This window comes from Zea mays, chromosome 5 (assembly GCF_902167145.1).
Source record: "Zea mays cultivar B73 chromosome 5, Zm-B73-REFERENCE-NAM-5.0, whole genome shotgun sequence".
Lineage (NCBI taxonomy): Eukaryota > Viridiplantae > Streptophyta > Magnoliopsida > Poales > Poaceae > Zea > Zea mays.
Genome location: NC_050100.1, coordinates 194,739,405 through 194,751,041, shown reverse-complemented (window position 1 = coordinate 194,751,041; position 11,637 = coordinate 194,739,405). Strand labels below are relative to the sequence as shown.

The window sequence follows — 11,637 nt, the reverse complement described above, 5'->3', positions numbered from 1 at the left end:
TTGGCTGCCTCCGTGGCTCCGTTGCTCCTCCGGTGCTCTTGGTCCCGTGCGCGTCCGGTGCTCTCGGTACGGTGCGCGGGCGCGCGGCTGCCTCGGTCCGGTACTCCCACCTCCCTGCTCCGGTCCTCCATAGCTCTGGTACTCCCACCTCCCTGCTCTGGTCCTCCATAGCTCCGGTACTCCCACCTCCCTGCTCCCTCCCACCGGCGCGACACATCCAGTGCTCACTCCTCCAGAGCTCCGGTGCGCACCTGCTCCCTCCTCCCTGCTCCCTCCTCCCTGCGGCGTCGTGGCGCGGCTAGTCAGCATCTGGTGCTCCCCCGCCTCCTCCTCCCTGCTCCAGCTGCTCCAAGTTTTGTGGATCCGTGAGGAACCAGTGCGCGTCGGCTCTCCATCGATCTCCACGGCGAGTCGGCGACGGTACCGGTGCTCCGGATCTGCTGCTCACTATCACTGGTGACCGGATCTGATGCTCACTGTCACTCCCTGTCTAGCACAGAGGTAACCTCATCCACTATTGAAATGTTTTGCTCACTGATGAACTGTTTAGTTTACACCGGATCTACTACTCACAACTGAAATGTTGTTTGTTGGGAAATCGCTATCTGGATCTGCTTGCTGTTGCTGGTATCCGGATGTTTTGCTCACTGATGAACTGCTGTCTTGAACTGCCTTGATCTGTCGAGCTGCGTTTGGCACAGAGGTAACCTGATGATTATGTTCATATGTTAATATCAATTGATGAACTGATGAACTGCGTTTGTTTTGCTCACTGATGATTATGTTCATATGTTAATATCAATTGATCTGTCGAGCTGCTTGCTGTTGCTGGTATCTGGATCTGCTTGCTGTCTTGAACCTTATGTTTTGCTCACATGAACTGATCTAGTCTTGAACTGATATAGTCTTAAACTGATGTTCACATGTTATCAGTCTTGAACTGCCTTGATGTTCACATGTTAATATGAACTGATATAGTCTTAATGTTCATATGCACTGATGTTCACATGTTATTATGAATTGATATAGTCTTAAACTGATGTTCACATGTTATCAGTCTTGAACTGATGTTTTCTTGAACTGCCTTGATGTTCACATGTTAATATGAACTGATGACTGATGTAGTCTTGAACTGATCTAAGCTTGAACTGATCTAGTCTTGAACTGATGACTAATGTAGTCTTGAACTGATCTAAGCTTGAACTGATCTAGTCTTGAACTGATGTTGTCTTGAACTGCCTTGATGTTCACATGTTAATATGAGCTGATATAGTCTTAATGTTAATATGCACTGATGTTCACATGTTATTATGAATTGATCTAGTCTTAATGTTAATATGCATTGATGTTCATATGTTCCTATGTTAATATCTCCTTGTTTACTCAATATCTGTGGTAGGCCGTGAGGAACCGGTGCGCGCCACCTTGACGGCGACGGAACTGGTGCTCCGGCTCTCTAAATTGTGATGGAGGAAGGTGTTGGTGGTGATAACAGTCTAGATCAGTTCATTAACAATGATTTGAGGATTATACCCTGTGATCAGAATGCTCCCTCTCAGTCCGTTAACAACGGTAGCAGTGCTGCACCTATTGACCTTGAAGAGGCCGCTGCTACCGACAATACTGCTGCTCCCACTTCAGATGGTGATGTTAAGAAGCACAAAAGAGTTTGCACATCTAAAGTGTGGCAGGATTTTGACCCGCTATACAGGACTGTTGACGGCAGGATTTTGATAACAGTCTACTATTCTTCCTATTCCTACTCTATTCTAGTGATCTGGACATCTGGTGATGTAAACTGTACTCTTAGACATGAACTTATTAAATCAGAGCTGGGCTGTACTCTTTTTTCCTTTCTAGGGTTTTCTCACGAGGAGTGAGTTTTTACCTAGAAAGGTTTTTAATGAGGCAGCCATTGCACAAACAGCTCTAATCCTTTATATTACTTATCTTTATATTTCTGTTCTGTGCATATGTGAATATGTATATACTGTGTGTCTGTGATTTATGATTTTGTGTCATTATGTGGATGCAAATGTAAACTGTGAATTTATGTGCTTGTTTAAATGTGAATTTAGAACTGTGTTAGTTTATATTACTTATCTTTATATTTCTGTTCTGTGCATATGTGAATATGTATATACAGTGTATCTGTGATTTATGATTTTGTGTCATTACATGGATGCAAATGTAAACTGTGAATTTATGTGCTTGTTTAAATGTGAATTTAGAATTGTGTTAGTTGGCGTGCTCGGGCTGGGCCGGGCTCCTTCGTGGGCCGGGCTTTCCGGGCCGGCCCGGCACGGATGGGCCTATATAGTGCCGTGCTCGGACAGAAGAGTAAGCCCGTCGGGCGGCACGGCCCGGCCCGGATAACAGGTCGGGCTTAAACGGGCCGGGCTCAAACGGGCCGGGCTCAAACGGGCTCGGGCTGGGCCGCCCGTTTGGACATCTATAGTCATATGACCACTCCGGGTCCACATGTGCCATACGCCATATGCCCGAACCCCTAGCCACACACGCCCGTGAAATAGCGAGGGTCTTCTTCGATACCATTTGTAACATCCCATCCGCTCCCGAACTGGCGATACTCATGGCAGTCCTCTGACCATAAATCGTCTCCGACCCACAGACCAACACGAGTATTTTATGCGCATTTTGTCCTCATTCATGTACGTCCGAGAAGATTTTTCGATTGGTCACCTATCTCAAGATTGCTCTAGGCCAAGCACATTTAACTCGGAGTTTATTTCGAGATAGGTTTCCGAACAAATATATCTTATTGGTATAAGTATTCTATCAATGTTATTAAGCCATGAGTCAACATGCTCGACGCCTCGACAGTAATAAGCCACAAACCAAAAACACAGCACAGTTGGGTGATTTCTGCTTGATCCCATCGAGGAAATGAACGATTTCCGTAAGCTCTTTTCATTCAATTCTACGGTAAGTTTTGGATTTTCTACATTTTTGGGCGACTTTTGCTTCTACGTCATGTCGACTTGTCGACATCCTGAACACAGAGGTTGCAGATGCCGAGGACCACAACTCCACAAGGCTTGCTCATTTATAATGGCCTTGTGGAGTCCGAGGCACTGATTGATAGTAGTTCTTGCTCTAGCCGCACCGCCATGGAGATCAACCCCGCGGACGAGATCGACAAGTGCGAGGCCGGCGGCGGCGCGGAGCCGCAACCTGCAGATCCGGAGCCCGATGCCGCCGCGGCGGTCGAGCAGCAGCAGCCGTGGCGCGAGCAGCTGACGGCGCGGGGCTTGGTGGCCGCGGCGCTGATCGGGTCCATGTACACCGTCGTCGTCATGAAGCTGAACCTGACGACGGGGTTCGTGCCCACGATGAACGTGTCCGCCGCGCTGCTGGCGTTCCTGGCGCTCCGCGGCTGGACGGGCGCGCTGTCCCGCCTGGGCGTCGCCGGCGCCAGGCCCTTCACGCGGCAGGAGAACACCGTCGTCCAGACCTGCGCCGTCGCGTGCTACTCGCTAGCGCTCTGCGGTACGTGCCAGACACCTGACAGCGTTGCGTGGTCTGCCGTGCCACTTCTGCCATGCCATGGCTTGGCGGCTGGCACGCACTTGGATGCGCATCGCTTCGTCGCGCTCCCTTGTGACGTGTCGTGAGTCTTGACTCCTGAGTTGCTGTGTGCGGCGGTGGCGTCTGTGCAGGGTTCGGGTCGTTCATGCTGGGCCTGAACAGGAGGACGTACGAGGCGGCCGGAGTGAACACGCCGGGAAACGTGCCGGGTAGCGTCAAGGAGCCAGGATTCGGGTGGATAGCCGGCTTCCTCGTCGCCAGTAGCTTCGGCGGCCTGCTCACCTTGATCCCCCTCAGAAAGGTGCTCCATTTCATCTCACATGCTGGAAATCTTCTTCTTCTGCTGCTGCTGCAAATAAATAAATAAATAAATAAATAAATAAAATCCACTTCGTAAAAATGCGCCGTGATTTTATTTATCCAGGCTTTGGTCATCGACTACAAGCTGACGTACCCAAGCGGGACTGCAACTGCTGTTCTAATAAACGGGTTCCACACCCCCCAAGGAGACAAGAATGCAGAGTGCGTATGGAGATCGTCTTATCTCTTGAGCTAGACGAAGCCGATTACGATCAGCATGCGTCTGTAGATGTAGAATAGTTGGCCCGAGATTCTGATGATCTATTCTTGGTCTCATACTCACTTGCAGGAAGCAAGTACGTGCATTTCTGAAGTACTTTGGGATCAGCTTCCTATGGAGCTTCTTCCAGTGGTTCTACACCGGTGGCAACGCCTGCGGCTTCGCTCAATTCCCTACGTTTGGCCTCAAGGCCTGGAAACACTCGTAATAATATGCTGTCGTTCATGAATCTACTCATGACGTATAAATGGCGGCGACCTCTCTGAATTCTGAACCCTGGTTTTTGTTGTCGGCTATGCCTGCCATCAGGTTCTTCTTCGATTTCAGCATGACGTACGTCGGCGCCGGGATGATCTGCCCGCACCTTGTCAACCTCTCCGCCCTCCTCGGGGCGGTCCTCTCCTGGGGAATCCTGTGGCCACTCATCAGCAGACGCAAGGGCTACTGGTACCCTGCAGACGTACCGGAGAGCAGCATGACCAGCTTGTATGGTTACAAGGTCCGCGCTGACTCACACTTCGAGCAAACGAATAGAGAATACGTAGCGGTGCATCTTTAAGTACAGTAGCATTTTGGTTGCTCTGCCGTGCAGTCCTTCGTGTGCATAGCTCTGATCATGGGTGATGGCATCTACCACCTCGTCAAGGTCCTCGGCGTCACCGCCAAGAGCCTGCATGAGCGCTCAAAGCTCAGACGCAGCAACAACCGAGGTAGCAGTAGCAGAGGTGGAGATCGAGTGCATAAATCAACTCCTGCTCTACCTTTCGTATCTACTACCATAAGTGAATCTGATGGTGGAACCGAACGTACGGGGTGCAGTGGCCGACGAGGACAACGCGGCCGCGATCGACAGCCTGCGCCGCGACGAGGTCTTCAACCGAGACTCCATCCCGGCGTGGCTGGCGTACGCTGGGTACGCCGTCACGAGCGCCGTCGCGGCGGTCGCCATCCCGGCGATGTTCCGGCAGGTGCGGTGGTACTACGTGGTCGCCGCGTACGCGCTGGCGCCCGTGCTGGGCTTCTCCAACTCCTACGGCGCCGGGCTCACGGACATCAACATGGGCTACAGCTACGGCCAGCTCGCGCTCTTCGTCCTCGCGGCGTGGGCCGGCCGCGACGACGGCGTCGTGGCCGGCCTCGTCGGCTGCGGCCTGGTGAAGCAGCTGGTGCTCATCTCCGCCGACCTCATGCACGACTTCAAGACGGCGCACCTCACCCTGACGTCGCCGCGCTCCATGCTCGCCGCGCAGGCCGTCGGCGCCGCCATGGGCTGCGTCGTCACGCCGCTCACGTTTCTCCTCTTCTACAGGGCGTTCGACGTCGGCAACCCCGACGGGTACTGGAAAGCGCCGTTCGCGCTCATCTACCGCAACATGGCCCTCCTGGGAGCCCAGGGCTTCTCGGCGCTGCCCACGCACTGCCTGCCGCTGTCCGCGGGGTTCTTCGCGCTCGCCGTGCTCGCCAACGTGATGAAGGACGTCCTGCCGCCGCGCTACGCGAGGTACGTGCCCCTGCCGACGGCGATGGCCGTGCCGTTCCTCGTCGGCGCCAGCTTCGCCATCGACATGGTGGTGGGGACCGTGGTGGTCTTCGCCTGGCACTGGATTGACGGCAACGAGACCACGTTGCTCGTGCCGGCGGTGGCGTCAGGCCTCATCTGCGGTGACGGCGTATGGACTTTCCCTTCGTCGTTGCTTTCTCTGGCCAAGATCAAGCCACCCATCTGCCTGAAATTTACACCTGGAAGCTAGATAAATGGATACATTCTCATGTGCTAATCTTCGGATAGTGATCTGACACAATCTGAACTCTGATTCTCTGCACAAATCATGAGACGTATCCACATCTATATTCAATTGAAAGGAACAAAAATGTTCATGCTGCTTCGACCGACAGGCGATGAGAGCCGAATCCATTTTTTCTTTCGATTTTGCCTTCTGTTTTATATTCAACCCTAAATATGCAATCTCCATGAACTGCTTGGGATGCTTAAACAAGTCAAATAGACAGCAAAAGTACATCAAAGAAGGCACGGAAACAAATAGAGCAAAGTCCAACAAAAATACAAATTCACAGTCCCAACCAGGCCCGGTCCACACTGGTCCGTGTGCATATGAGACGTGTTATGTGACAGGTGTGAACATGAATACACACGTCCCTTAAAAGGAAAAAAAAAGTAAAACCCCTACCAAACAGAGTTAAAAATTATGAAAAAAGCAAAAGCCTGCTGTTTGCTCTGGCTTTAATTCGACTGCGGATACAACTTCTACAGTATTTTATCTTTATAGATTGTAGCTGCGGCAGTTCGAAGTCTGAACAGCTGCGGCTGCATAGCCTAATAGATCAGAGCAACCAGAGAAAGTTATCTTAAGAAAACTTCTTAAAACAATAAAAAATATCGGACCTAGTCATGTATATAGACCATCAAAGTTGATAGATCCGGTATGAATTAGACTTCAGGAATTTTCTTCTGGAAAATTAAATTAGCTCCATTGATTTAAAACTTTGGAGGAATATCACGAAGGGCGTTAAGAGAATATCCTTAGAACATCAACACCAAGAACTCATCCAAACTCCCACGATATCAAAGCAGTTGGGATTTTCTTAAATTTCCTTCTAATAGTGGATTTTTTGTGCTCATGATGAATCTGCTAAATCACTTGCTAGATATGTTTATCACAGGTTCTAGTATGTACACAAACCCTCAAAACAACCTCAAAACGCGCTAGAACACAAATTCATCAAAAACCATGAGAGAAGGCGAAGGGAAAAGAGGAAAAAAACAAATCTGAACACTAACGGGGTGTTTGGTTTCTATAGCCTGTGACCCTACGTTGAGGCAGCTTAGCTCACGTAGAGTTGAAATAGAACTGGTAAGGAAAACAAAGTAGCTGGTGGTAGGAAGGATTTCCGAGTGATGATTTGCACCTTAAGGGCTAGTTTGACAACTCTATTTTTCCAAAGAAAAATGAACTAATTTCTCAAGGGAAAATGAAAATCCATTGGGAAAATGGGGTTGTCAAACTAGCCCTAACGCTAGGAATATAAAGATTGGTCAACAGATCTGCACCTTCTGACCATAGGGTCTCGTTTCCATACTATTTTGTTGGATATCACGACATGAATAACACATAGCTAGCATTTTTTAAAGGCTAGACTAGACACAGTGCCCTGCTATTGGTATTGTTTTTCTTAAAGAAAGAGGACATGATGGCTTCCCTTCAATAGGTCTCCTGGCTCCGATGGCTTCAACATAGATTTTGTGAAAAAATGTTAGAGTATAATTGCTCCAGACTTCTATGATCTATGCGAGCTTCTACGTGGGACAATTTGCATACAAAGTATAAATAGGTCCAACATTGGCCTCATCCCAAAAAAGGATGCTCCCAGGACTGTTGGGGAATACAGGCACATATCTCTGTTAAATTCAAGTGTTAAACTCTTAACAAAAAATCCTGGCAAACAGACTACAAAAAGTGATAACAAAGTTGATTCACAGAAATCGGTATGGATTTATTAAGGACCAATCTATCCAGAATTGCTTGGCTTGGTCTTTTGAATATTTGTTCCTGTGCAAACAGACAAAAAAGAAATGGTTATTCTAAAGTTAGATTCTGAAAAGGTATTCGATAAACTTGAACAAGAAATTATCCTTAACATTTGCATCATAAAGAGTTTGGGAAAAATAGATAAAGTGGATCAGGATGATCATGAGCTCTGGTACGTCTGATGTGCTACTTAACGGTGTCCCGGGCAAACCATTCCATTGCAAAAGATGGGTTAGGCGGGGAGACCTGGCTTCTCCTCTCCTCTTTGTGTTGGCTACTGAGTTACTGCAATCCATCGTTAACAAAGCAAAAGATTTGGGCCTTATTACACTACCTATAAACAGGGGTGTGGTCAGGATTTCCTAATCATCCAATACGCAGATGTTACTATAATGGTTATGGAAGCTTGTCCTAAGCAATTGTTTTTTTCTAAAAGTTATCCTGAATTCATTTGGCAATTCCACTGGTCTCAAAGTCAACTATCATAAATCAAACATTTACACCATAAATGTTTCTGGGGCAAAAATGGAGATTCTAGTCAACACCTTCCAATGCAAGATAGGACCTTTCCAATTCAAATATTTGGGGCTACTTAACCAAGCCAAAGTTGGAATCCTTCTTACCCTTAACTCAACAGATTGAAAGGAGGTTGTCATCAACTTTCTAGATTTTGTCATTAGTTGGATGACTACAGATGGTTAATGCAGTCTTTTCATCATTGCCCACCTATTATATGTGCACTTAAAGATTCCTAGCTCGGTAATAAAGCAAATTGATAAATATCGAAGACATGTACTGCTTATGGAGAGGGGCAGACATAAATGCGAAAAGCCACCAAAGGCAGCTTGGAAACTGGCGTGTAAACCAAAGAATCAAGGGGGCTTGGGCGTCCATGACCTTACAACCCAAAATTAAGCGCTACTAATGAAGAACCTGCATAATGTTTTTAACAGACTCAATATACCCTAGGTCAACATTGTCTGGAGCAGTCATTATAGGGATGGCACCATAGCCCTCATAAAAAGGTTGGATCCTTTTGGTGGAGAGATATGCTAAAGACTTCGAGTACTTATAAGGAATTATCGAGGGTGGTCATTGAGGATGGACGGACCATGCAACTATGGCTTGATCGGTAGGATAATGGAATCTCTGCAATTGTCTATCGTCACAATATGGCAAGCAAAAGCTATTGAAACACTCTCAAGATATGTCACACCAATGTCCTTGGTAGCTTTTGAGTAATATCAGCTCATGATTCAGTCTCTACAGGGGCAAATGACCAGCATGATAAATGGTTGTACACCTGGGGTCCATCTATACTCAGTTCGAAAGGCATATAAACACATGGCTGGGAGCAGGTCAGTTCACCCTGCCTATGCGTGGTTGTGGAAGTCAAAATGTCAACCGAAACACAAAGTTTTCTTCTAGTTGTCACTAAAGAACAGACTGAATAGAGGAACCGAACACAAAGTTTTCTTCTAGTTGTCACTAAAGAACAGACTGAATAGAGGATCCCTTCTCAAGCGAAGGAACATGGAGCTGGACTCGTATGCATGCAAAAACTGTATACTCCAGAAAGAAGAGACCTCTTAGCACCTCTTTCTAAAGTGTGGTTACGCAAGAAGATGTTGGTAACTGATTGGGGACACACCACTGCGCACATCTAACCAATTTTTAGCAGTACAACGTGTGCGTACACAATTAACAAAAGCATGGAGGATGGAGGTTGTCATCATCATGGTTTGGTGCATTTGTAAGAATCGAAATGGGATTTTCGAAAATACTCCAACTACCACTGCAGGTTGCAAATCCTAAAACACCTAATCCTAGATCCTATTTTTAGGGAAAAGGAAAAAAAGTATCTAATGGCTTCTCAATTCATCTCCCCATTCCCCCGCATGAGTAAAACGTTCTTCGCACAACGAATATTTGTGTCGCTCGTTGTCCTTCCAATCTCCCTCTCTTTCGGTTCCCACACCATAAATCATGTTCGTGCGACTGCTTTGTGAGTTTCGCACTACACAGTGACCGACAGACAACCAGCTACACTGTGGGTGTACATACGAACTACCGGCACTGCCAAAGATTCCGTGACACTTTGGTTACCGTGCAAAAGCTATCGAATCTCGCCGGAGACGATCATATAGCACAATGATGCCTTCTATCTAGGTTATGAATATAGACGTGCATGCTCATCTCTACTATCCTATATGATCCTAACGAGGGCGTCCACCACTTCACCGTGACCCCGCGCGCCCCCGCTCTCCGCCATCAGCGCCCCCCGCTCCCCGCAGCCCCGTCACCTTCCTCCCCACCCCCGGCAACTCCGTCCCGGTCGCAAATCCCGCCATACCGACGCACCCCAGGCCCCTCCTATGCCTCTCCCCCAAAACCCTTGCCCCTCAATCCCCGGCGGCGTGGTTTTGCGGCCGTTACGCCCCCGCAATCCCTGGCGGCGGCGGATGCTCCCTCCTGCCTTATGTTGCTGCCTGGTGGTGGTTGAGCTCGATGGTTGGTCATCGGTGCCCATGGCGACGAGCTCGACAACCGGACTGCTAGCACCCTTCGCGCTGTGCGTCCAACACGGATCCAGGATCTGACAACCTCTTCACCCCCTACTTGTGCCCTACCACACTCCATAGATCCGTCGCGGGCCCGTGCCGCCCTCCCCTCGTCGGTGGCGCCCGGGGGTCTCCGTGCTCGCTTCACGGCGGCGCTAGAAGCTACGCGCGGTGCCCCGCCCGCTACGCGGCCCGAGAAGCTGCTTGAAGTCTTCTCCCGTGGTGTCGGCGTGGATATCGCGCGGGGGCTAACCGAGGGGTTCGAGGCCGTGGAGGCTAACTTGCTCGAGGAGTTCATTAGCGAGTTCGATGACGAGAATGAGCACGGGTTGGTTGTCGTCAGCTTGGGCTCGAGTGAGGAGCTCAGGAATTTCAGGGCGTTCGAGAGATTGATGTCGTGGAGGGTGCTAGAGAGGTTTTGCTTCCATCAGACGTCGCGGTGGACGAGGTAAGTGCTGATGAGGAAGAGCTTTTGGGTTTCTGGGGATCCTTTGCTGCAACGCGAGCTAACCTTGCCCCTCAATCCCCGGCAAAGGTATGTTTTACTTTGTTCACATGTATCCGGTATTAAAAAATAGAGGTTAGCATTCCACTATAATATATGGTCACATGTGGCTACTTATTTCCTGCATTCAAAATGTAGTCACATGAGCAATGATGAACTGACGATGCCATATGTGGCTACTTATTTCTTGCATTGAAAATGTTGAGCCATCAGCCATCAGCTTCATATTATGCCCATGAGAATGCTTCAATGCCCCATTTGGAGTCGAGGGAGCTGGTGAATATGGACACCACGACACTGGTCGCTATAGTGTCAGGGATCAACAATGGCGGGTAGGGAAGCTGATGGCTGCACCTGAGGCAGAGACCAGAGCAAGGTTCAAGTGCAACTACAAGTTCGCCATGGATCAGGTCGCTTAGAAATGTTTGCTTTACAATCTAGGAACCTGTCTTTCATCACCCAGTTCTAAATTTTGTTGATCACTTGTTTACCGCAATCAGCTAATCAAGTACACAGATTTCACTGTGTTTCGTTGTAATTTCTGTAAGGACACCCACATCAAACACTTAACTGAATATTCAGAAAATTCGTTTCTGCAAAGAGTGAATCTCTATTAGAGAACTATGTTCTTTGTAGTTAGTACTTACACAATAATACCATGTAGTAGATCTGTCTTAAATTATTCCATGCTTGCTTTGTAGGCACAATACGAACTGCATTTTCCAATACTCATAGAGTTACTAAAAGCAGTGGAGGGGAAGCAATGTATCATACTAGAACAGGCGGCGCCCTTACGGGCGCACTACAGGGACGATGCAAAATTTGTAGAATGGTGTTTGTTTAAGAAACAAAACAGTACAATGTCACACAAACAATAACTACTATCAGACATTT

At 48.3% G+C, this 11,637-nt stretch overlaps 1 protein-coding gene across 2 annotated transcripts; it reads left to right on the top strand.

The window, feature by feature from the left end:
- The first annotated feature begins 2,810 nt into the window (after positions 1-2,810).
- Positions 2,811-6,060, top strand: LOC103627488 (probable metal-nicotianamine transporter YSL16). Of its 2 annotated transcripts, none has more exons than XM_008647780.4 (7): positions 2,811-3,510; positions 3,681-3,850; positions 3,974-4,071; positions 4,199-4,333; positions 4,439-4,628; positions 4,722-4,854; positions 4,949-6,060. In XM_008647780.4, exons 1-7 carry the CDS (start codon positions 3,033-3,035, stop codon positions 5,878-5,880), a joined length of 2,136 nt encoding a protein of 711 aa, XP_008646002.1. In that variant the 5' UTR covers positions 2,811-3,032; the 3' UTR covers positions 5,881-6,060. The 2 variants fall into 2 exon arrangements, with proteins under 2 accessions (XP_008646002.1, XP_008646003.1); XM_008647781.4 differs by having other exon boundaries at positions 4,722-4,839; positions 4,949-6,051.
- Positions 6,061-11,637: the final 5,577 nt, after the last annotated feature.

Coding starts and splice junctions, on each gene's coding strand:
- LOC103627488 (XM_008647780.4), top strand. CDS start 3,033: ATGCCGAGGACCACAACTCCACAAGGCTTGCTCATTTATAATGGCCTT. Junction 3,511..3,680: donor CTACTCGCTAGCGCTCTGCG/GTACGTGCCAGA, acceptor GCGTCTGTGCAG/GGTTCGGGTCGTTCATGCTG. Junction 4,855..4,948: donor CCGAGGTAGCAGTAGCAGAG/GTGGAGATCGAG, acceptor TACGGGGTGCAG/TGGCCGACGAGGACAACGCG.